The sequence below is a fragment of the Oryctolagus cuniculus genome, chromosome 19, assembly GCF_051225735.1.
Source record: "Oryctolagus cuniculus isolate XC-2025 breed Fujian yellow rabbit chromosome 19, ASM5122573v1, whole genome shotgun sequence".
In the NCBI taxonomy this organism is placed as follows: Eukaryota; Metazoa; Chordata; class Mammalia; order Lagomorpha; family Leporidae; genus Oryctolagus; species Oryctolagus cuniculus.
Genome location: NC_142885.1, coordinates 8,597,514 through 8,622,126, shown reverse-complemented (window position 1 = coordinate 8,622,126; position 24,613 = coordinate 8,597,514). Strand labels below are relative to the sequence as shown.

At 57.4% G+C, this 24,613-nt stretch overlaps 2 protein-coding genes across 14 annotated transcripts; one reads left to right on the top strand and one right to left on the bottom strand.

Annotated features, from left to right (window-relative positions):
- The first annotated feature begins 36 nt into the window (after positions 1-36).
- Positions 37-20,235, top strand: PTCD1 (pentatricopeptide repeat domain 1). 4 transcript variants are annotated; one of them, XM_008248917.5, is made up of 9 exons: positions 37-172; positions 2,902-3,385; positions 6,846-6,986; positions 8,297-8,515; positions 11,836-11,937; positions 13,483-14,187; positions 15,108-15,224; positions 15,306-15,488; positions 16,953-17,937. In XM_008248917.5, the coding sequence occupies exons 2-9, from the start codon at positions 2,927-2,929 to the stop codon at positions 17,175-17,177; spliced, it is 2,151 nt and encodes a 716-aa protein (XP_008247139.3). In that variant the 5' UTR covers positions 37-172; positions 2,902-2,926; the 3' UTR covers positions 17,178-17,937. The 4 variants fall into 4 exon arrangements, with proteins under 4 accessions (XP_008247139.3, XP_089177058.1, XP_008247138.3 ...); XM_008248916.5 differs by having other exon boundaries at positions 164-429; XM_089320932.1 differs by lacking the exon at positions 2,902-3,385 and having other exon boundaries at positions 66-172; positions 16,953-20,235.
- On the bottom strand, positions 17,466-24,322 carry BUD31 (BUD31 spliceosome associated protein). 10 transcript variants are annotated; one of them, XM_051847767.3, is made up of 6 exons: positions 24,125-24,322; positions 23,344-23,492; positions 22,990-23,111; positions 19,582-19,704; positions 19,242-19,408; positions 17,466-17,686 (listed from the first exon to the last, which is right to left on the bottom strand). In XM_051847767.3, exons 3-6 carry the CDS (start codon positions 23,081-23,083, stop codon positions 17,636-17,638), a joined length of 435 nt encoding a protein of 144 aa, XP_051703727.1. In that variant the 5' UTR covers positions 23,084-23,111; positions 23,344-23,492; positions 24,125-24,322; the 3' UTR covers positions 17,466-17,635. The 10 variants fall into 10 exon arrangements, with proteins under 10 accessions (XP_051703727.1, XP_069920498.1, XP_051703726.1 ...); XM_070064397.2 differs by having other exon boundaries at positions 22,990-23,101; XM_051847766.3 differs by having other exon boundaries at positions 23,369-23,492.
- Positions 24,323-24,613: the final 291 nt, after the last annotated feature.

Below are 24,613 nucleotides of genomic sequence, written 5' to 3'. Positions count from 1 at the left end.
ACTGCCGCCACCGCCGCCGCCACCACCGCGCGAGGGATGCCGGGAGCGCCCGAGCCCGCGCCGGTGCTTTTGCACGTCCAGACCCGGCCAATCGAGAGCGGAGGACGACCGCTCTGCCAGGCCCGGCTAGCCGCCCGCCGAACGCAGCGCCTCCCTTCCCCTCGCCTGGCGGGTAAGCCGAAACCCCCGCGCGTGGGAGCTTGCGACGACGCGGACTGCGCATGGGCGAGGCTCCGCGGGGCGCGTGCTTCTGGCGGAGGGTGACCCACAGGGGAACCGGGCCGGTTCGGCACGCGGGACTGGGCCGCGTGAGGCCGGGTCCCTGGGGCCTGGGGCCCCCGACCCCTACGCTTGGGAGTTCCCGTGGGTCCTCACAGCGGCCCGGGGACCCGAGCCTAGGGAGGCCCGGGGGCGTCGGAGGAAACCGGGGTGAGAGGGGGCCGGGGTGACCAGGGGACCGCGCGAGCGTCTGGGAATGCGGGGTCCGAGGGAGGACGGCGGCCGCGGGGCTCTCAACCCCGGGGGTTTTTAACCTGGTGCGTTAGTGGACTTGGGTGGGAACAAAATTGCCCTTTTTATTCGTTTTCTCGATGTGAGATCGAGCATTGATTGCATTTAGTTGATTGACAGAGCAGCTGGGGTAGGGCCCGAAACCGTGTCATTTCGAGGGGGGCTGAGGGTCCATGCAGCTCGCTCACGCTGGAAAACCATGGGGGGACACAGAGCATAGTGTAAAATGCCTCTTTCTATATCGTAGGTATTGTTTTGCCGATTCTATGTGATTTATTTTTTTTTTCTTTTTTAAGATTTATTTATTTATTTGAAAGAGTTACAGAGAGAGAGAGAGGCTTCCATCTGCTGGTTCACTCCCCAATTGGCCGCAACAGCCGGAGCTGTGCTGATCAGAAGCCAGGAGCCAGGAGCTTCTTCCAGGCCTCCCACTCAGGTGCAGGGGTCCAAAGACTTCTACTGCTTTCCCAGGCCATAGCAGGGAGCTGGATCAGAAATGGAGCAGCCAGGACTCGAACTGGCGCCCATATGGGATGCTGGCACTGCAGGTGGCAGCTTTACCTGCTATGCCACAGCGCCGGCCCCTATTTTTTTCATTGTTCACGATTTATTTTTGTTTTTCAAATTACTTTTTTTTTTTTTTTTTTTTTTGACAGGCAGAGTTAGACAGAGAGAGACAGAGAGAAAGGTCTTCCTTTTCCGTTGGTTCACCCCCCAAATGGCCGCTACGGCCGGCACACCGCGCTGATCCGAAGCCAGGAGCCAGGTGCAGGGCCCAAGGACTTGGGCCATCCTCCACTGCACTCCTGAGCCACAGCAGAGAGCTGGCCTGGAAGAGGGGCCACCAGGACAGAATCCGGTGCCCCGACTGGGACTAGAACCCAGTGTGCCGGCGCCGCGGCGGAGGATTAGCCTAGTGAGCTGCGGCGCCAGCCTCAAGTCACTTTTTAACAGTATAGGTCTTGGATACAGTTCTGAGAATATAATGATATTCCCTGCCTCCCACCCTCCTGGTAACCCTGTGTGTTTTAACTAATGCTTGTCAGGAGTGGAGGCCTGTGGGATGCAGACAAGGGCCGCTGAGGCCGTCTGCACCGTGTCACTCAGGTACTGGTCTGGAGTGTCTAATGCGTGCTCCTGGGTTCAAAGCCAGCCCCGCACCAGCCCCGGTGCTGGTGGCCCTGTGGCTGCAGGACGGAGCAAGTCTCTTCCCCTCACTCCCTCTCAGTCATTAATGTGTTCAGTCCGCCAGCACCCTGAAGTCTTTGCAGTGTGACCATCTCACATAACCAGGCCTTAAAATATTTTCCTGTTAAATGCCTGTAACAGCTATGACTGGGTCAGGCCAAAGGCAGGAGCCCCCAGCCGCATCCAGGTCTCCCAAGTGGTTGGCAGGGACCCAAGTACTTGAGCTGTCACCTGCTGTTCCCAGGAGGCTGGACTCGGAAGCAGAGCTGGGACTTGAACCAGGGATTCAGATATGGGATGTGGGTGTCCTGAGTGGTGACCCACTGGTGTGCTAAACCTATGAAAGAGTTTCATGTGTGCAGGCCAGAGCCTGGAGCCCAGCACTGTCCAGGGGAAATACAGTGCAATCACAGCTATAACTTTGAATGTGTAGACACATTAAATTAAAAGGAAAGTGTGAAATTAACATTAATCATATACTTTAGTTAACCTACTATAGCTGAAATACCATTTTCACATGTGAGACAGTTATTTGTATTTTGCATTCTTTTTGTACAAAGACTTTGAAGTCTGGTGTGTATTTTACAGCACATCTTCAGTGCAGAATCTCAAGTGCTGTGTAGCTGTGTGTGGCTGGTGGCTGCTGTACTGGATAGCACAGCGCTTCCCATTTGTCTGTGAAGTTTCAGAAAATGAATGCTCTGGTCACTTCCCTTTGCTTAGGCCTTACATTTTTTGAACACCTATTAAATGCCAGGTATTGTGCTAAAAACATCTTTTTTTTAGAAGATTTATTTATTTATTTGAAGGTCAGAGTTAGAGAGAGAGAGAGGTAGAGAGGTAGAGAGAGGTCTTCCTTCTGCTAGTTCACTCCCTGAATGGCTGCAACTGCTGGAGCTAAGCCGATCTAAAGCCAGGAGCCAGGAGCTTCCTCTGGATTTCACATGTGGGTGCAGGGGCCCAAGGACTTGGGCCATCTTCTGCTGTTTTCCCTGGCCGTAGCAGGGAGCTGGACCGGAAGTGGAGCAGCCGGGACTCGAACCGGCTCCCACATGGGCCGGTGGCACTGCAGGTGGCAGCTTTACTCGCTACACCACAGCGCCAGCCCCAGAGCCTGCTCTTGGAAGCACTCCTCTGTCCTCTTTCTGCTGCTTGTCACTGGGAACCCTGCTTGACTTCCTTGCTTTCCCTGACACGTTCCAGGCCCTGACGGACAGGAACGGCAAAGATGGACCTCAGGAGACTCGCCCAGCTCTTCCGTGGCCCCCGCGCCCTGGGGCTGTCCCTTCTGCAGCCCCTCGGCCCTATCAGAGGCGGGGGGCAGTCGGTGTGGCTGAGGACTGCGCGGCTCACTCGCCTGGAGTTAGCCACTTCCTACAGCTCCCTCTCTCAGCTGCCCCTGGACCAGGGGAGGCAGAGGAGCTCGGGCAGCGCCCGCTCCGGCCTGAGCCAGCCCAGCCCCACGGGCGCTCGGGAGGAAGAGGAGGAGGAGCCCTTCGGGACCCTCTCCGACAGCTTCTCCTCCAGAAGGATGTTCCGCAAATCTACAGCCCAGCTGTATAACCTCCGGCTCCGGGAACAGAGTGTTGAGGAAGATGAGGATCTGGAGCCCCAATCCTGGCAGGGCCGGAGGAACACCCCACGGTGGTACTTCTTCCGGTGCAAACGCCTGATCAGGGAAGGCAAGGTGAGGGGGCTTCGGGTCTGCCGCGCCTCGCCTCTGCGTCCCTGTCGGCTTGGTGTGTGGTGAAGGGCCAGCCGTACCTTCCTGGTCTCCAGGTGTCGGCCGGTGCTGGGATCCATCTTCACTCTCCCTGGTGACCCCCAGCCCGGGCTTCACGTATGCTGCCCTGGCCACCCTCTACTGTGGTTTCCGCCTTCCTGCCTCCAGCCCTGCCTTCCTGACCTGTGTAGCCAGGTTCCTCTTTGCTGTCTCCCAGACGCTCATGGTTGTCGGCAGCTACACAAAGCCAAGCCTGAAGTTTTCCTTCCCAACTTTGTTTTCCCCACATGTCTTCATCTCACTGTGTGGCAGCCCCATCATTCCATTTGCCCGGGTCAGATGCCTTCAGTCAGGTCCTGCCTGCTCTTTCTTACCAGCTCTAACTCAGAAATGTCCCCAGCCCTAACTACTTCTCACACCTGTCCCCCTGAATGCCAGGCTCGGCCTTCTCCTTGTCCCCTCAGCCGTTAGGACCCTGGTGCCTGGGCTCGCTGCTTTGCGTGTCACGGCACATGGATGTCCTGCTAAGCAGAAGGCGGGTCACATTGATCCTGTCTCCAACATTTCTAGTATATTCAGTGATTTTAATGTTCATTTTCTTAGGTGTTGATAATGGCATTGGATTTATGTTTTAAAATCTCTTACAAATATATGTTGAAGATCTTTTGGATAAAGTGATAGGATGTCTAGGATCTATTTTTTTTTTAAAGATTTATTTATTTCACTTCAAAGTCACAGTTACACAGAGAGAGGAGAGGCAGAGAGAGAGAGAGAGGTCTTTCATCCGCTGGTTCACTCCCCAGATGGCTGCAACGGCCAGAGCTGTGCCGATTCGAAGCCAGGAGCCAAGAGCTTCTTTCAGGTCTCCCACGGGGGTGCAGGGACCCACGGACTTGGACCATCTTCTGCTGCTTTCCCAAGCCATACCAGAGAGCTGGAATGGAAGTGGAGAAGCCAGGTCTTGAACCGGTGCCCATATGGGATGCCAGCACTGCAGGTGGTGGCTTTACCTGTTATGCCACAGTGCCGGCCCCTCTAAGATCTTTTTTAAAAAGTTTGGGGGCGGCGTTTGGCACAGTGGTCAGATTAGCACTTGGGACATCTCACATCACAGTGCCTGGTTGGGGTCCTAGCTGGTCTGCTTCTGATCCAACTTTCTACTACTGCACACCTTGGGAGGCAGTAGATGATGGCTCAAATACACAGGTCCTGCCACCCATAGGGGAATCTCAGATGAGCTTCCGGCTCCTGGCTTCAGCCTGGCTTCCTGTCCTTGTTGTGGGCATTTGAGGAGTGAACCAGCAGATAGAAAATCTGTCTCTGTCTCTCTCTATCTCTCTGCCTTAAATTAAAATGAAAATAAATACCATGTTTTAAAAAAGTACGGAGGGAGGGGCCAGTGTTGCAGCATAGTGGGTAAAAGCTGCCACCCATATGGGTGTTGGTTCAAGTCCCAGTTGCTCCACTTCTGATCCAGCTCCCTGCTAATGTGCCTGAGAAAGCAGCAGAAGATGGCCCAAGTGCTTAGGCCCCTGCACCCAAGTGGGAGACCTGGGAGAAGCTCCTGGCTCCTGGCTTCCACCTGGCTTAGCCATGGCTGTTGCAGCCATCTGGGAAGTGAAGGAGTGGATGGAAGTTCTCTGTCTCCCTCCCCTCTTCCCGCCAACTTAGACGTTGAAATAAGTAAGTTTCTAAAAAAAAAAAAAATTGTGGCAGGAGAGCATAGGCTATGGGTGAAATAAGATTGGCTGAACATTAACGATCATTATAGTAATGTTCACTCTACTTCTGTGTACATTAGAAATTTTCTGTAATGAAAAGTTAGGAATTAAACAAAGAGAAGCGTAAGTTCTCACAATGGCTTCTGAAGCGTTGAAGCTGTGCTGACAGCACCCTATCACTTCTCTGCCCTCGTCTGTCCCCTCCTTTCCCTCCGCTGTTCATCAGCTTCCAGGCGCGGTCCTGCCTCAGGGCCTTTGCATTGGCTATTCCCCCAGAGAGCCACGTGGCTCCCTCCACCTTCTCCAGGTCTTTGTTCAAATGTCACTCTCTGGGTGAGGCCCTGTCTGGCCATATCGAAAAGTGAATCCCATTCTTCCTGATTATTTGTTCATTTATCTGAGAGGCAGAGAGAGACAGACCGCTCCCATCTGCCAGTCTACTCCTCAAGTGCCCACAAGGGCAGGAGCTGGGAACTCAATCCAGGTCTCTGACGTGGGTGGCAGGGGCTCGAGTCCTTGCGTTATCACCACTGACTCCTGTGGTTTGCTTCAGCAGGAAGGTGGAATTGAGAGCATGGCCAGGACTTGAACCCAGGTACTCTGATAAGGGATGTGGGTGTCCCAGGTGGCATGTTAACCTTAGGCTAAACCCTCACCCCATCATAATGTGTGTGTCTCTGTGTTTAAAGATTTATTTGGAAGACAGAGCTACAGAGGGATCTTCCATCTGCTGGTTCACTCTCCAAATGCCTGTAACAGGCAGGGCTGGGCCATGCTGAAGCCAGGAGCCAGAAGCTCCATCCTGGTCTTCCCCATGGGTGGCAGGGGTCCAAGTAACTGGGCCGTCTTCTGCTGCCTGCCCAGGTGCTCTCGCTGAAGCTGAAGCTGAATCAGAATCAGAGTAGCAGGGACTTGAAATGGCACTCCAGTATGGGTTGCTGGCATTGCAAGCAGTGGCTTAACCCACTGTGCCACAACACTGACCCCAAACTGTAGATATACATAAATGTACACAAACATATATATATATATAAGATTTGTTTATTTACTTGAAAGGCAGAGATACAGAAAGAAGAAGGGAGAGAGAGAGACATCTTCCATCTGCTGGTTCAATTCCCAAACGGCTGTAACAGCTGAGACTGGACCAGGCCAAAACCAGGAGCTTCTGGGTCTCCCATGTGGGTGCAGGGGACCAAGGACTTGGGCCACCTTTCACTGCTTTCCCAGGCACGTTAGCAGGGAGCTAGATGGGAAGTGGAGCAGCTGCGACACGAACCAGTACCCATATGGGATGCTGGCACTGTGGACAGAGGCATAACCTTCTGCACCACAGCGGCTGCCCCCTGTATATTTTTATTGCTTGTCATTTGATGCTAGAATGTGAGCTCTGTGACCTTGTGTAGACCTTGTTGGGCTCATGATAGGACTCAATAATTCTCGTTCGAATGGACCAATGAAAATCATTAAGGAGCAAAGGAGAGAACTGAGGATTTCACCGGAGCAGTATAGGGGTGGGGATGGGACCAAGACAGCTCTGGACCCTGGAGGTTTAGAGGAAGCTCCCCCACCCCGGGCTGTTGTCCTGCACTGTCGCAAAGTGTCCCGTGGCCTCCCCGACCCCTAAGGATGGAGACAGACTGCTCCCTCCACTAAGGGTCGCTGAGGCTGTCCTGAGCCCCACCGTGCCGCCCCTTCCTCCCCAGCTGGCAGAGGCCCTGGACCTGTTTGAGAGGCAGATGCTGAGGGAGGAACGACTCCAGCCCCTGGAGTGCAACTACACGGTGCTGATCGGCGGCTGCGGCCGGGCCGGCTACCTGAAGAAAGCCTTCCGGCTCTACAACGACGTGAGTGTAACCCTGGGCCTGCGGCTCTGAAGAGCCTGGGCTGCGAGACCAGAGCGAGCAGGTGCAGATCCAGGTGCCGCCTGCCGCACCTGACAGCGAGCAGGTGCAGATCCAGGCGCCGCCTGCCGCACCTGACCCCAGCCGGGCGATTTCAGCCCTTGGCCTCAGAGTCACCATCTGTACAACGGAGGTGCTGGTCGGGATGAAGTGAGATGATGCAACCAGTCCTGCAGCACCTGCCCGGCCCTCGTGGGTCCCCCCCAGCCCCTTCCATTTCCACCAGGATGTCCAGTTGGTTCCTGTTCCTTTCTGCCTCCCCTATATGAGCCCACAGAGGGACCCAGCGCCAAAGCTGGTCCTTTGAAAAAGGGCTTTGATTCCTCTTGGAAGTCCTCTGGGGTGTGTTATTTTTGTCCTACTCAGAGCCAGGAAGCTGTCTCCATCCTGAGCTGGGGAAGTCTTGCCTGGGGGAGGTTGAGGCGGGGTGGGGGCAGACTGGCGTAGTCTCCTGCAGCCAGACACAGGGTGGGCCCTTCACTCCAGCAAGGGCTCCTGGGAACTCCAGTCCCCTCCACACCCGGCACACTTTGGCCCTGGGCTGTTTGGGCAAGAGGGAGAAGGTGACGCCAGGAAGTGGCATGGCGTAGGAGGACGGGAGGCTTCCCTGGCCAGCTCAGGCCCCAGGTGAGGGGTGGTGGGGCTGTGTACCGCGACCAGCCGTCTGGGAGCGACTTTTTTCAAAATAAACTTTTTACTTTGGACTAATTTTACTTTTGTAGAAAAGTTGTATAGATAGCGTAGAAAGTTCCCGAAGACCCCTCACCCAGCTTCTGCCAATGAACACCTCAGGCCATCATGGCGTGTTTGTGGAAACCCGGCAGCCAGCAGCCAGATGCTGCTGCTAACTAAACCCGGCTCTATTCAGGGCTCACCAGCTTTCCCAGGAAAGCTTCCCCCGGCGGCTCCTCCACACAGCGCCCTCTTAGCTGATCCCCGCGACTGCCCACCCGGGCGGCCCACCAGCGGTCAGTCACACTGCGCTCCCTTCCCCGGGGCAGAGCTGCCCTGTGGGCCCTGGACAGGCCTGAGGATGGAGACTTCGGGAGGACCCTGCCGCACGCACAGCGGGTTGACAGGCACCCAGGGGCGGATGGCTTCTTGTTGGGCTGTCTCAGGCTGTTTGGTTTTTCAAAGTCCCTCCAGCAGAGCTGGGCTTGAAGACCAGGCTCTGAGGCGCCCCCTGGGGTAGCTGCCTGCTCGTGCACCGTGCCGATCTCAGAGCCACCCCTAAGTTACTCTCGTCTCGGCAGATGAAGAAGCGCGACCTGGAGCCCTCGGATGCCACGTACACGGCCTTGTTCAACGTCTGTGCCGAGTCCCCCTGGAAGGACTCCGCCCTGCAGAGCGCCCTGAAACTCCGGCAGCAGCTCCAGGCCAGGAACTTCCAGCTCAACCTGAAAACGTACCACGCCCTGCTGAAGGTGGCTGCCAAGTGCGCAGACCTCAGGATGTGCCTGGATGTGTTCAAGGTGGGGACGCCCCTTCCTCCTGCCCCTCCCACACGGGGCCGGTCCCTGTGGCAGCTGCAAGGCCCAGCCCCCTGTCTCCCCCGCCGTGGGCGGACAGGGAAGACCAGGGGACAGCCGGGCTTGGGGCTGGGGCTCGCAGAGGAAGATCCTGCCTTCAGAGGCCTGAGTCTGAGAAACAGGAAGTTATGTGTGCTGCTGGGTGCCCTGAGTGGGGCTGGGCAGGGGAGCACTGAGCAGGGAGGGCTTCATGGAGGAGGTGTGCACAACCTGAGTGTTAAGGAGCTGTGGGCATCAGAACCCTGGATCAGGGAGCTGAGGGGTCCAGGCTTGTGGGTGTATGGGGCTCCAGGAACACAGGTGGGGACAGGCGTGGGACGTGGAGCAAGTCCACCTGGAAGGGGCCGGTGCGTGGGACGTGGGGCAAGTCCACCTGGAAGGGTCCGGTGCGTGGGACGTGGGGCAAGTCCACCTGGAAGGGTCCGGTGCGTGGGACGTGGGGCAAGTCCACCTGGAAGGGTCTGGTGCGTGGGACGTGGGGCAAGTCCACCTGGAAGGGTCCGGTGCGTGGGACGTGGGGCAAGTCCACCTGGAAGGGTCCGGTGCGTGGGACGTGGGGCAAGTCCACCTGGAAGGGTCCGGTGCGTGGGACGTGGGGCAAGTCCACCTGGAAGGGTCCGGTGCGTGGGACGTGGGGCAAGTCCACCTGGAAGGGTCCGGTGCGTGGGACGTGGGGCAAGTCCACCTGGAAGGGTCCGGTGTGTGGGACGTGGGGCAAGTCCACCTGGAAGGGTCTGGTGCGTGGGACGTGGGGCAAGTCCACCTGGAAGGGTCCGGTGTGAGGGACGTGGGGCAAGTCCACCTGGAAGGGTCTGGTGCGTGGGACGTGGGGCAAGTCCACCTGGAAGGGTCCAGTGTGAGGTATCCCAGGGTTTCAGTCTGTACAAGGGAAATTTGTAGATCAATGGGATTAGGAGATAAGTTTATTTGGGCGCAAAAAGATTTGAAATGCAAACATAGGCTTTTCTTTTTTTCATGATTTTTTGAAGATTTAATTTATTCATTTGAAAGGCAGAGTTTCAGAGACAGATCTACCTACTGATTCACTCCCCAAACGGTCACGTGGCCAGGGCTGGGCCAGACCAAAGCCAGGAGCCCGGAACTCCATCTCGGTTTCGCACATGGATGGCAGGGACCTAAGTACTTGGGCCGTCTTCCACTGCTGCTCAGCACATTAGCAGGGAGCTGGGTCCGAAGTGCAGCAGCTGGGGCTGGAACTGGTGCCCATCTGGGATTCTGGTGTCACGGGTTGTGGCTTAATCCCCTGCGCCACAGTGCTGGCCCCCGTAGGTTTTTCATAATAGGCATTTCCGGAGCACTTTCCTGCACCTCTCACTGTCCTCTACTCCCTCGCCACCCCTAGGGAGGGTGCGTTACTCCCAGGTCACAGAGCAGGAGAGCGCGACGAGGGTGAGCAGAGGACTGGAGCAGCTCCAGGTTCTGTGTGAGGTTGCACGGAAGTGGGCAGATGCCAGTTCACGCCTTACAGGAAGCTCGTCAGGGAAGGATGCTTGGGAAGCAGGGACGGCTCTGGGGGCCCACGCCAGATCTCAGGAGAGCTGCAGCAGTGCCAGGTGCCGTGTGCCGGGACCACCTTGTTGTCATGCTAGCCCTTGGCCCAGTAGCTGCCTTTGGCTCTGCGCTCTTAGGGTCTGCCCCCATGCTGACTCCGTGCCTTTCTCTCTCTGCTCCGCCCCTGACTGGCAGACCCTTTTCCCCACTGAGCCTATCAGGTTCCCACCTGCCCCCGCCAGGAGACTGGACTTGGCCACCAGTCCAGTCCCTGCATGGTGATGAGCAGCCCAGATAGCCTGGCCAGTTCTGGCTGGGGAAGCAGGCTTGAGCCCTCCCTGGAGGATGAATCTCTCCGACGATGCTGTCAGGGCGTTGCCCGAGGCTTCTGCAAGGGGACAGCGGCTGACAGCCTCTGGGTGATGTGGCCCAGCTGTCAGGTTAGTGTGGGCAGGTCACCATGGCTGCGGCTGTCTCAGAAGCGAGAGCACACTCCAGAACTCGCTGAGGCAGATGGGTTGCTGCACAGGAGGCAGCCCTGGGGTGGGGGAGGCAGGCGAGCAGCAGTTGCTGGGCTGGGGAGCCCCTGGGCTGACTGGAGGGACAGGGGAGAAGCCCCTGAGGTGCTGGGAGGTGGAAGGAGCCAATCCCAGCATGCCCGGGAGGGGCCGTCGGGAGCTGGCGCCGTGAGACTGGCTGTACGTAGCTCCATGCTGTCCTAGGATTGTTCCAGAGAGCTTGGAAGACTCCCTGGGACCCCACCCCCAGGTGAGGAAACAGCTGGCCAGTGGTGGAGCTGACACTTGAAGCCATGTCCTTGAGAGTCCAGAGCCTTGAGTCCAGAGGCAGTCAGTGCCATGGGGTGGGCCCTGCTGAGGGGCTGTGCAGGCTCACTGAGCGCAGGGCCGGAAAGAGAGGCCCAGTGCAGAGCGTTTGGGTTGCTCTGCTTGGGAGCTGGTTCCAGCCCCGGAGCCACATGTGGGCACCAGCTCCTCCAGATTCCAGACTGCAGGCTGGTGTTGTAGCACTGGCAAAGCCGCAGCCTGGGCGCAGGCATCCCGTAGGGCACCGGTTACTGTCCTGGCTGCTCCACCTCCCATCCAGCTCTCTGCTAATGCTCCTGGGAAGAGCAGTGCAGGATGGCCCCAAGTATTTGGGCTCCTGCATTCTGTGTGGGAGACCCGGATGAAGCTCCTGGCTCCTGGCCTCAGCCTGGTCCACCCTGGCTAGTGTGGCCATCTGGGGAACGAATCGCAGGTGGAAGATCTTTATCTTTCTTCTATCTCTGAAAGTGACTTTCAAATAAATATATATTTTTTTAAAAGATTATTTGAAAGAGCTGCAGAGAGAGAGATAGGTCTTTCATCTACTGGTTTACTGCCCAAGTGGCCACAATGGCTGGGGCTGGGCCAGGCCGAAGCCAGGAGCCAGGAGCCAGGAGCCAGGAGCTTCATCTAAGTCACCCACATGAATGCAGGGGCCCATGGACTTGGGCCATTCTCCACTGCTTACACAGGAGCATTAGCAGAGAGCTGGACTGGAAGCAGAGCAGCCGGGTCTCTGACTGGTGCTCATATGGATGCTGGCGTCGCAGGTGGCAGCTTCATCCGGTACACCACAATGCTGGCCCCATAAATAATTATTTTTAAAAAAGATTGCAGACTGGTCCTGCCCTGAGTACAGCAGACGCCAGCGGCCTGGCCTGGACTCTGCTGCAGGTCCTCAGTAGGGCCGCTTTGTTTTGCTCCCAGGAAATCATCCACAAGGGGCACACGGTCACAGAGGAGACCTTCAGTTTCCTGCTCATGGGCTGCATCCAGGACAAGAAGACGGGCTTCCGGTACGCTTTGCAGGTCTGTGCCTTCCCCCACCATCCCACCTGCTCCCGCCACGTGCTGCGCCAGGGTACAAGATGATGTTGCTGTGTGCATTTCCTGAGCACCTCCTGCGGCCCTGTGCCGGCTGTTCTTAACATTTGTGACCTGTTGACCTATCAGCGGCCACGCAGAGCTGCTTCCGTTTTACTTACTGCCAAGAGAGGCGGCCTGCAGGGGCCCGGAGGCTGCCCCTGGGTGAGGGGGCAGCCAGCCCACACCAGTCCTGCTCTGCTGGGTGGCCTTCTGTGCACCAGCCTCCACCCTGAAAACCTGCAGTGCCCGTGCCTGGGGTACTCATTCAGCCTGACCCCCAGACCCCATCTCCACTGGGATCTGCAGGTGTGACCCAGGGGTCTCCGTTCACCCCACGAGCATCTCACAGACACTCGAGTTGAACACGCTGCTCTCATCCCCAGGTAGTCGCCCTCACCACGTGAGGTGTTGGTGTTTGCACCAGCCCCACAGCTGCCCTCCAGGCCTCTCAGAGCTCTCTGAAGCCTCCCACAGTGTGCCCACCAGTGCGCCCTGTGCCCCGCAGACCGGCAGCACCAGCCCCCACTGGGAGCTGCAGAAATGCAGGATCTCGGTCCACCCAGACCTCTGTGTGCACATCTGCGTTTTAGCAAGATGCCCAGCGTGCTGACTGTATGATAGGGCGCTGATCGGAGTGTGAGTCCCCGCGATCTGGGGCAGCCTGGGACCAGGCGCTCGCCCTGCTCCTGCGGAGTCCGGGGAAGCAGGGGCCGGCCGCCCCGCTCTGATCCTCACACGCTTCTTTACGGTGAAAAGCCAGCCAGGGCCTGGCTCTTCCCACACCTTGGCCCTCCGTCCATCGTTAGCAGTCATGCGTGGGACTGGTGGCCGGTTTGTGTGAGGTACTTAATGAACTGCCCAGGCCAGGCGCCAGTAGCCTCATTCTGAGGTTCGCGGAGGTGAGGTCACTTGTCTGAGGCCCGACAGCCACCAAGGGGCAGAGCTGGGACCTGAACTGGAGTCTGTCTTTGCTGCTGCTCTCTGCTGCTGTGGGACAGAGTGGGCATCTCTGCCAACGCTGCTCTCCCCGCCATTGCTTGGCCTGCATGGCTGACAAGCCCTTGCCCTCGAGACCCTGAGCTGGTGGGCAGTGGTTCTCTTGCAGGGCCCACTCATCTGGGGCTGGGGTCCCAGTGGGCACTGGGGAGGTGCTCATGGATCCCAGCCTTCAAGGTCAGCCTGGACTTTTCTGGATCCTGGCCTCCCTGGGGAGCACAGGAAGGGTGGCAGGGGTCCAGGGACCCTGGGGGGAGGGCAGAGGGTGAGGTTGAGACAGTTTTGGGGTGAACTCAAGGAAGGAAAGGTGGTCTCCCAAGAAGTTCCGGAGTTCTGACAATGCTTTGTTGCCAGAGCCTGGTGTAGGATTAAACATATTCCGGAATCTTCCTGCGCCTTTTGCATTTGCTGGCCTGACTGCTGACTCCAGTGCCTCTCTGCTGAACTGTTCGGAGGCAGGAGCGCCCACTGACGTTGTCTCTCCCCATGCAGGTGTGGAGGCAGATGCTGAGCCTGGGACTCAAGCCGAACCGGCACGGCTATAACCTGCTGTTGGGGGCAGCCCGGGACTGCGGCCTGGGGGACCCAGAGGTGGCCTCTGAGCTGCTTCTAAGGCCCAGGGAGAAAGTCCTGCTGCAGCCCCCAGCAGGCGGCCGGCAGGCAAGGAAGGGAGCCAAGGCTGGGGCTGGTGACAACACGTTGGCCAAGCTGCAAGTCGAAGCCCTGGAGAGGCAGCTGTTTCTGGAAGCTCCTCGGGCACCTGGAGGACCAGCAGAGTCTCAGGAGGCCAGAGTGCCCAGTGAGGCCGAGCCTGAGGTGGACACCAGGGCAGAGCCCAACCACACGGTGCCCCTCAGCCCACTGGCACCACGGCTGCCTCCCTTGGAGCTGCAGGTCAACCTGCTGACCCCTGAGGACATCCCTCCCACTGTGGTCTCCTTTGGGACGGTGACCACCCCAGGTCACAGGCTGGCCTTGATGGGGGGCCTGGAGGGCTTCCTGGGTAAGATGGTGGAGCATGGGCTGCAGCCCGACATCAAGACCCTCACCATGCTGGCCGAGGTGGCAGAGCCTGGGAGCCCTGCGGACTCCACGCTGCTGACCGTCCTGGACAGATACCACGTGGAGCCCGACGTGACATTCTTCAACACACTGATGAGGAAGAAAAGCAAGCTGGGAGACCTGGAAGGGGCAAAGGTGAGGGGCTCAGGCAGGCCCCAGCTCCCAACTCTTGGCTTACCTGCCTGGTCTGTAGTGTGTTCCCACTGGGTGTCAGCGGCCACGTCTGGCACACTGTCCTGGGCCTGGCCCTGCATGGGGTGCCGGGAACTGGGCAGCACCAGCCCAGCACATGCCCTGTCCTCAGGGGGTTCACAGATTGTGGGGGTGGGCAGACACCAAGTGTGTCGTGCACTGACGGTGGTACAGTTGCTCAGGGACTGTCGGAACACGTGACCGAGCTGTCAGTCACCCGAGAGAGCCTCTTCAGTGCCCGTGATGCCCCTGAGGGTCCTCCCCTTTACAGCCGTGTCCCCGTCATTGTGCTCACTCTGCTAAATGTTCCGACAGCGTCATATCTGTTAGGTGCTCGAGGTTTTGTAATTTGAGAGGTAGAGAAACCGCTCCCATCTGCTGATTCATTTCCCAAATGCCTGTAACTGTTGAGGCTGGGCCAAGCCGAAGGCAGGAGCGAGGAATTCAGTCCAGGTCTCCCATGTGAACAGCAGGGACCCTGGTACTGCCTCTCAAGACCAAAGCCAAGACTCAAAGCCGGCATCTCAAACTGTGCTGGACTAGGTGCCGCCAAGGCTCCTGGGACGGCCAGCAGGTGGGAGGGGCAGGAGCCCGAAGGGACAGCGTGTTGGAGATGGGCAGGCTGGCAGGCAGGACACGTGCAGAGCAGAGCAATTCTAGGAGCCGTGTCCTCTGTGGGCTGCACAGGCCCTAGAGTCTGGAGTGCCCAGCCTACAGCAGGGTGTGATGCGGTCAGCAAGAGCTGTGAGGCCTCGGCCAAGCTGTGCCCCAGGGCCCCCACATCCAGCCAGGGGCTTCATCAGAAGGCTGTCATCAGGGCCCGTGGGTCACAGGTTATGCTCATGCCACGTCTGTCCTCACAGGCGCTGTTGCCAGTCCTAGCAAAGAGGGGACTCATCCCCAACTTACAGACATTCTGCAACCTGGCCATCGGGTGCCACCGGCCCAAGGACGGTCTGCAGCTGCTTGCAGACATGAAGGTGAGGAGACCTGGGCCCGGGTGGGACTGGGTGAGTTGTCCATCATCGTCTTGCTTACCGGGTGATGCCCTGACATTGCAGAAGTGCCAGCTGACTCCCAACACCCACATCTACAGCAGCCTCATCAACGCGGCCCTCAAGAAGCTGGACTACAGCTACCTCATCAGCATCCTGAAGGACATGCGGCAGAGCGCAGTGCCCGTGAACGAGGTGGTCATCCGCCAGCTGGAGTTTGCAGCCCAGTATCCTCCCTCCTTCGACCGGGTATGTGCAACCCCGGCCTCACTCCCAGTCCCGGCCTCTTGGGGATGGGTGTGCCCACGCTTCAGCTGTGCGGCAGCTTCCACAGGAGATCCCGGAGGCCTCAGACCACAGCCTGCAAGCCTGTCCGCATGGCTGTCTTCCCTGGGTGGGCTCTCAGCTCCCACTGGCCTGCCTCTGCCTCAGATGGGCTCTGCCAGCTTTCCACAGGGCGGGCCCCTCCTCCTGGAGGTCCCCCCGAAGTGGCTCCCTCCCCAGGCTGCATACAGCCCTAGTCCTGGGGCTGTGTGGGGACTCCAGAAAGGCCATGGGACACGTGCATCTTTATTCCGTTTTCCTGTGAACTTGTTGAGGTCCCCCTGTTTTGGCTGGTAAGTACACGTGTGTGCGTGACTCCCGCTCACCGAATCCCAGGCATCTGTAGGTGGCTGCCTGATTCGCCTGGCTCCCCGGGTATGCACATCTCTCAGCCCACTGTTTAGTGCACGGGCAGCAGCAGGGCAGACGGACTTGGGTAGTGGCCACTTCTCTTCCTGCTGTTCTGAGGCCGTCAGACTCGCGTTGGGCTTTTGGGTCCATGGCATCAGGAAGAACACAGCCCCATGGGGAGGCAGACAGCAGCAAGGACGTGCCAGGCTGCAGGAGCAGGGGCTCCTGGACAGCCAGACAGGCCAGTAAGTGGCATCTGAACTGCTGGCTCCTCTTCCCTCACGGATTTCTGAGTGTTCTGTTGGTTACACATTCCAAGTATCTGCTATCAGTGGCTGTCTTCACTGTGTAGTGTGGCGCCCACTAGTGGTTGTATTAGGTTCAACAATCAATCACAAGAATACCACAGGCCTAAAAATTAGTGTATTCGTCACACTCACCCATCCTATAACCGTGACTTGTTTGAGATTCTCCCAGGTTTTCGTTTATGTACTTTCAGGCAATACCACATACATTCAAGTCGAGAACTGTTAACAGCTTTTATTACGTGCTAACTCTATCGCTGATACTTTGTTGCCTTTTTTTTTTTTTTTCTGTATACCCCCGAGCAGCTCTCTTGGTATCTGCCTGGTGGGTCTTGTTTCTCCCATTTCCCCACCTCTCCAGGGAGACAGCTGCAGAGGCCTGGAGGTTACTGGTTAGAGGGAGGCGGAGCCTGTGCTGAGGGGGAGGTGCTCAGCAGACAGCAGAGGCAGGACCCAGTGGTGGTGGCTTGAAGTGCTAGGGGACATGTAGGGGGACACGGCCACCACAGCGACATTCAGTACACGGAGACCTAACACCCCCCCACCCCCAGAAGCTTTGCCTGGAATGTACTCCTTCTAGGTACTCTCGTATCCAAGGTGGGAACAGCCTGTCTGCCCGGTCCCCTTACCTGGAGGGGAGGACGGCAGGGCTGGCTTCTGTGGGGTCAGCTGTACCTCACCTGCTGCGATTCTAAGGTCAGACTCCCCTGAGCCCCCTGCTTTCCCGTTACAGTACAAGGGGAAGAACACCTACCTGGAGAAGATCGACGGCTTCCGGGCCTACTACAAGCAGTGGCTAAAAGGGATGCCGGCAGAGGAAACCCCCCACCCTTGGCAGCAGTTTGCGATCAAACCCAAGGGGCACCAAGACGAAGCCACAGAGGCTGACGCGGACCACGGCGCTGGGGCCAGTGAGGAGGGAGTGCCCAGGAGTCCCCTCCCTCCTGAAGACAAGTGAGCAGGGGCTGGCTGTGGCCTCCCACATGCAGGAAAGGCTGCAGCACGTTCAGGCGCTGGTAGGAAGACGCGTGCTGGGCCCAGCTGTCCGGCTCACAGTGGGTCCAAGGGCAGCTCAGCCACCGTCCCTCGTCACCTCGGGCCACTCGCTGTGGCACATGAGCAAAGTGCACTTGCTCGGGCTCCCACAAGGGGGAGCCAGGACCAAGTCCTAGGGGAGTCTGGGCTGTAGTGCCTGGCCCTCCCACTGGGCCCTATGACTGCTGGTCTAAAACAGTGCACACAGGGCCCAAGAGGTTAAAAGGTTTATTTTTACAAATCACAGCTGATGACCCCGAAGCCCTTGCCAGTAGAGGCCGCGCTCCCACTGGGGCCTGGCGCTCTGTGCTCTGCAGGAGCAGCTCCCAGCAAGCGGGCGGCATAAGAGGAAGGAACCGCAGAGTCCGGAGTCCAAGGGCCTCAGCCGGAACAGCCCCGGCAGCCACAGTGCGTGCACTCGATGATGCGACCCTGCAACAGAGGACGGCCGAGGCTGAGACGCTGCGCTGCCACCCACAACCCCTGCACACACACACGCACACACAGCCACCCTCTGGGCAGCTCCCTGCAGGACACAGCTCAGAAACCTCCCGACAGCCCTGGATGGGGAAAAGCTGATTCCCACACAAACACTCAGGTGCTGCTGTTGGCACGGAAGTTACATGGATGGGGTATATGCATTTATGCAAATTGAATATATGCAGTTGTGGAGAAGAGAAAAACTGGAGTCTTCTCATTGCTAAATCAGTGTGGCACAGCCCGCAGTGAGCGGATACAGGCCTGTGGCTGCTTTGGGGCACACTGCCAGGGACCTCAGGCCGCCTTTGAGCTGGGAAACTTGCTGGGGGGGGGGTGGGGGTGGCAAAGGACAACACTTGTCCTCCAGGATGGGTTGGCCTGATGTCTGGCCCAGGACATGCCCAGCAGACAGAAGGCTCACGAGCAGTGGTTTCTGTTTACTTTTTCAAACTTCTGGAGGCGCAAGACTGTCATCTAAGCAGACAAAATCCTCTGGGGAAATCTAGCTCGACTCAAAGCAGCCTCTGTCAGAGGGGCCAGTGTTGTGTGGCCCATCGGGTTAAGCTGCCACCTGCAATACCAACATTCCATGTGAGTGCTGATTCCAAACCCAGCTGCTCCACTTTTGATTCAGTTCCCTGCTAATGTGCCTGGGAGGCGGCAATGATGGTTCAAGTGCTTGGAGCCCTGTCACTCACACGGGAGACCTGGATGGAGTTTTAGGCTCCCGGCTTCACTGGCCTAGCCCTGGCTGTTGGGCCATTTGGGGAGTGAGCCAGTGGAAGATCTCGCTCTCTAACTCTGCCTTTCGAATAAAATCAATCTTAAAGAATCAATAAGGTAGCCAAGGTTAGGGCCCTAGGCTGAGGCAGCTCCTGACGTCTCATGGGGCCTTCTGTTGCTCTGCTACCATCAGCAAACAGCTGGCTCAGCACCTTTTGGTGGGGAGGGGCCTCAGCCTGCCCCCGACTGCTCGGCAGCCTGTCCTTGAGCTTCCACACAGGCAGGACATGCAGCTACGTGCGGAGGTCAAGCCCGAAGTGCTCACGGCAGCGGACAGGGCTCATGTGATGAGGCAGCTGCGTGAGGCTGGGAAAGAAGACCACACCAGGAGATGGGTGGTCCGGCCTGACTCCATGGACCATCCTGTCTGCCCAGGGACGGCACAAACAGCCCCTCGGGGGCATGGCCAGGAATCCTCCCCCTTAGCCTAGTGCCTGCCCTAATTCTGGTCACCCGATGTAGCCCTCCCCCCACCTGGAGGATGGTATCGCCACCACCATTTCCAAGTATGGAAAGGTGGAGTTCATTGTGGCTTCCAGACCCACCACACACAACCACTGCCGAACTCCACCTTGCACAGTTCCCTCGACAGACGGGGACAGCCAGGGGACACCTAGTGACAAGACTACATTCCAGCCCAACCATACAACATACAGTGCCTTAGGGTCAACTACACAGGACCTTGAACTGAAAACAGCACCAAACTCAGTCGTCAAGACATTACCACTTCCAGCTTGCTTTTGGGAACCCGGCAAATGCAGTTTGTCCCAAAATTGGTGTCCCGTGTCTGAATGCACCGCAGGCAGCACAAATTCTCGTAACCTTGCTTCTTCCACTTCGCAATCAGGTTTTTGTCCGCGTAGCCTTCTTTAATACAATATTCGTAGAGTTCTGTCAAAAGACGGGGAAGCGTCATCAGACCACGTTGTAACAGCCTTCGTCCCTCCCCGTGTCAGCAGTGAGAAAAACTGGTGCTTGCTGCATTGGCAAGGATCACCACCATTTCCCTCAGGAACCACAGAGGCTGCCCGAGCTCGAAATGCCAAGGGAGGGTCTGCCGTCACCTCTGCTTATGGCTTTCCGCTTGTAAAAGAGGTCGAAGATGTAGCGCGTCTTCTGGTGGTGGATCCTGAAGATGGGCCACAGAGACTCCACCTTCCGCTTCCCTTCGTGAGGCTCTGTTTCCGCTGCGGGGAGAGAGTCGGGTGTGAGGGGCTGGGCAAGCAGGACGGGGTGGGCTTTACATGCATGTAGATCAAGACCCACGACCAGTGCCGCTGTCTGCCCAGCACGGCTGCCACCAAAGTGAGGGTCAGTCCCAGGTGCTGGCAGATGGGGATGCTGGGTGGTGCAGCCGCCGTGGTAGTGGTGCAGTCAGAGGCTCCACCTAGGTCACCACGTGACCCAGCACCAGCTTCATTCCTGCCTGAGTCCACACATGAAAACACGCTTCACACGCAAACCTGTACGCGAGGCTCCTACAAGCCAAGGAGACACAGCCCAAATGACCGAACAAATGACCGAACCCCACGACGGACTGCGATTCAGTCACAAAGGGGAGTGAAGGTCTGAGACGGCACAGAGCTGGCCCTCGAAATGTAAGACTACTGCACTGGGGAGCGCACGACTAGATGCACTCCATGGCCAGCAGATACTTCCGAAGGGTGAATTTTATAGTAGTTGATTTATAGCTCAATAAAGATATATTAAAAAAAAAACTAAGTTGACATGGGTTGTTAAATTTAAAACGTCCTTTTAGGAAATCTGTAGAAGTGAAATTGACACTTTGAGAAGCAATGACTTCAACAGCCCTTGTCTTGACTGTCAAGGAACAGTTTTTTTATTTTTTTCCTTAATGGAGAACGGGACTGGGAATGGGAGAGGGAGGAGGAAGTTGGCTGGGAGGGTGGGTATGGTGGAAAGAATACTATATTCCTAAATTTGTACTTATTAAATAAAAGGTGTCTTTGGGAAAAAATGTCCTTTTAACTAGATAAATTAGAAAACACAGGTTAAGAAAATTAATGATACCCATCATTAACACCTGATCTATTATTCCAGACCTGTTTTTTTTTTCTGAAGTCAGGGAGAGACCAAGAGAGATCCTCCATCTGTTGGTTCATTCTCCAAATTGCTGCAGTGGCCAGGGCTACATCAGGTCAAAGCCAGGAGCCTGGAACTCCATCCTGGTCTCACACGCAGGTGGCAGGGCCCAAGGTGCATTAGCAGGGAGCTGGATCGGAAGTGGAGCAGCTGGGACTCAAAAACTCACTGGGATGCCAGTGTAGCAAGCAGCAGCTTAACCCGCTGAGCCACAGTCCAGCCCCATTCCAGACCCGTTTCTACTACCCAGGTAATTCTGCTTCTGCAGATAGGTACTCCTGATTTCATTAGCCAGCTGAGCTCCTTGAGGGCTGAGAAAAGCCAGAACAAACTGCACTGGTCTGGAGGTCGTGAGTGCACCAGGCTCCTCCTTCCATGAGCACCGCATCTGGTGGAGCTCACCTGTGCCAAGTCGACCCTGCTCTCCCACTGCCTCCCAGTGTTAGGGCACAGGAGAAACGCAAGGAGTGGTCAAGCAGACACCTCCTTCTCCAACTTTTAAGCCATTCGTTATGTGGCATTTATTTATTTGGGAGGCAGAGCTACAGAGGGAGACAAGTCTTCATCTGCTAGTTCACTCCCCAAATGGCAGCAATGGCTAGAGCTGCGCCAATCTGAAGCCAGGAGCTTCCTCTGGGTCTTCCATGTGAGTGCAGGGTCATTAGCAGGGAGCTGGATCAGAAGAGGAGCAAGGCCAGCGCCGCAGCTCAATAGGCTAATCCTCCGCCTTGTGGCGCCGGCACACCGGGTTCTAGTCCCGGTCGGGGCGCCGGATTCTGTCCCGCTTGCCCCTCTTCCAGGCCAGCTCTCTGCTGTGGCCAGGGAGTGCAGTGGAGGATGGCCCAAGTCCTTGGGCCCTGCACCCCATGGGAGACCAGGATAAGTATCTGGCTCCTGCCATTGGATCAGCATGGTGCGCCGGCCACAGTGCACCGGCCGCGGCGGCCATTGGAGGGTGAACCAATGGCAAAGGAAGACCTTTCTCTCTGTCTCTCTCTCTCACTGTCCACTCTGCCTGTCAAAAAAAAAAAAAAAAAAAAAAAAAAGAAGAGCAGCAGCCGGGACATGAACCGGCGCCCAAATGGGATGCCAGCACTGCAGGCGGAGGCTTAACCTGCAGACCACTGCGCCAGCTCCCCAGTATGCGGGGTTTATAATTCAACAACTGCATCCTGTGATTAAAGATGAAAGCTGAAGACTCAAGAAGTGCACACTGTGTGGCTACCTCGGGGGAGGCCCTGCTGGGTGCCCAGGACACGGCAGTGGGTAGACACCTGAACATGGCAGACTTGACAAGTCCAGATCCTCCGACCAAAGTCCTGCATCAGGAGCTGCCACCCCGCGCCCTTCACTTCCGCACCTGTGCCGGTGCCGAGCCCACGTTCACACACGGTAAGACGGGCTCCAGGCTTCGGCGTCTCCCCTCCCCTACATCGCTGCTACATCCCCAGAGCTCCTTTCCTAACAACGAATCCGAACGTCCAGTGCCACTCATCACTAGGAGCAACATAAACGAGGTCTCAAACCTGCTTACCACAAATGGGAAGGCAAAGAAACGCTGCACGGCTACACAGTTAAATAAAGGTAGGAGAAGGATAAATGTCCACGTGGCTAAATACAAGGTAGGGCCCTCCCTCCTCAAGAGTCACTTGAGGGCGTGCCACAGCGGGTTAAGTCACCGCTTGCAACACCAGCGTCCTGTATCCAAGTGCCAGTTCAGGGCCCAGCTGCTCTGTTTCTGATCCAGCTTTCTGCTGATGAGCTTGGGAAAGTCGTGGAAGATGGCCCAAGTGCTTGGGCCCCCGCCACCTACATAAGAGACCTGGCTACTGGCTGCAGCCTGGACCAGCCCTGCCTATCACAGCTCTTTGGGGAGCTGGTTGCGCCTGGCTCCAGCGTCCTGCTAATGCGCACCCTGGGAGGCAGCAGGTGACGGCTCAAGTACCTGGGTGCCTGCCACCCACATGTGAAACCCAGTTCTTAGGTTTAGCCTGGCCCAGCCCTGGCTGGGGGGGGGGGGGGGGGGTAGATGGAAGACCTTCGTCTCTCTGCCTTTCAAATAAGCGAGAATACTTTTTTAAAAACCGAAAAAAAAAAAAATCATAAAGCCTGAAAGTGGGAAATGTAGCATTTCCAAGTACAAACATTTTGTATTACTAAATACACAGCTAACCGAAACAGTGATTATCTGATCTGCATTCTCCAAAGCCAAAAACTTGTTTTGAGGGCCTTTTCATTAACGTTTAGTTTCCTACACGTACAGTACTCCTGAGTTACTAAGCCAACAAAACACGCCCGTGTCGGGAGAGCACACGCAGGCCTGCCCCGACCCTGACCCAGCGCACCCAGACAGGAGCACCCCCACTCACCTTCTCTCATCTTCTGATCCAATTCATCCAGCGTGGGCTCTATCAACTCCCAGCCATCCGGAGGGGCTTTGCGGCTTCTTTTGACTTTAGGCATGTTTGCCCAGAAGATAATCTGCAAAGATCTCCGGTTGGGGAAAGACAGAACGAATGGGTTTCTGGGTCCCAGGCCCCCAAAGGCCGTCTGCATCCATGTTTCCTTCCTCGGGGGAGCCAGGGTACTGGCTCAGCGGTTCAAATCCTAGTTCTGCTACTTATCCAGCGTCAGCAACCCACCCTCCCTACATCTGCTTCCCGACCTGTGAAAGGGGGATGACGGAACCTACGGACGGGGTCCCTGGCCAGACTTGAACCCACCTGTTGTCCCTAAAAACCGAAGTACCTTACGGTCTGCTTCCCAAGAGGGGCAGGAAGGCCTCCGGTCTCTGGGGTCACGGGCTCAGATCCCTGCGCAGCTCTGCCCACCGCTCCGCGACTCTGGGGAGGCCCCTTTCCCTCAGGGTCCCCTGAAAATGAGGGCAGGGGATCAGTCCCTTGCAGACACAGAAAGGCACGGCCCCCACAAAAAGCCAGTCCAGAGACCTAACTAGTAAAGCGTTTTTTTTTTTTGTTTGTTTGTTTGTTTGTTTTTTCCTTTCCCCAAAGCCGGCACTACCTCCCAGCCGGCAAAGAGAAGGCAAGGGAGTCGCCCACTCCCCTCCCCCCAGTTCATTCGCTGCCTCCCTCTGCGAGCTCCCCCAGCAACCTCGCAGGCTACGAGGCAGACAGGGGCGCGGGCTCCCCCCAGCCCAGTCGGCGGTCTCCGGCCTCCGCGGCCCTGAAGCTACAGAGGGACCGACTCCGGCCGCGGCCCTGACTAAACAATCGCTTCGCTATGACCCGGCACAACCTCAGGGCCTGGGGTGTGGGGGGCGGCCCGAGGCGGCCCCCGCGGGACGGACAGGTGGGAGCCGGCCTGACCCAGAGGTGCCGCGGGAGAGAGAAACATCAGCGCCGGGGCCTGCAGGAACAACTCGTATAAAGGGCCCGCGTCTGAATCGGCCTTAGGAAAATAATTAATATTTAGGCACAAAACGCTGCCGAGAGACAAAATGGCACGAAAGGAAGCCTAGAAGCAAGAAACAAAACCTCCATTTACCATCCCCACGGCAGAATCAACAAGGCGCTAGATGCCCGCTTTGCCGCTTGGTCCAGAGACCCGAACCCATCCCAGTCCAACCACTCAGATGGCCACGGGGCCGGCGAACGACCCCGGCCCCTGGACCCCGCCGCTGCCAAGGTCCAGCAGTAGCAAACACTCACCGGAAGCGCCCGCGCCACGACCCGCGGCTTCTCTGTAGCCTGCTTCCGCTCCTCCAAGGATCGCCGACGGATAAGGACCCCGCGGAGCCCCGCCCAGTCCCGCGCGGAGATGACGTCATCTTAGGTGTCCGCAGTGCTGCCTGAATAGAATTTCAGAGCGGCCATTACCTTTTGTCCTCACTTCCTGGGGAGTGGCCGGCAAGGCTACGCGTCTTGCTGGACGGGGAGATTGGGGACGCCGTTGCCCGGCAGCGCGCGGCGGAACCTGGACTCAGGCAGCACCCCGGACAGTCCGCCTTCGTGCTCAGACCTCCGTGAGGTCCCG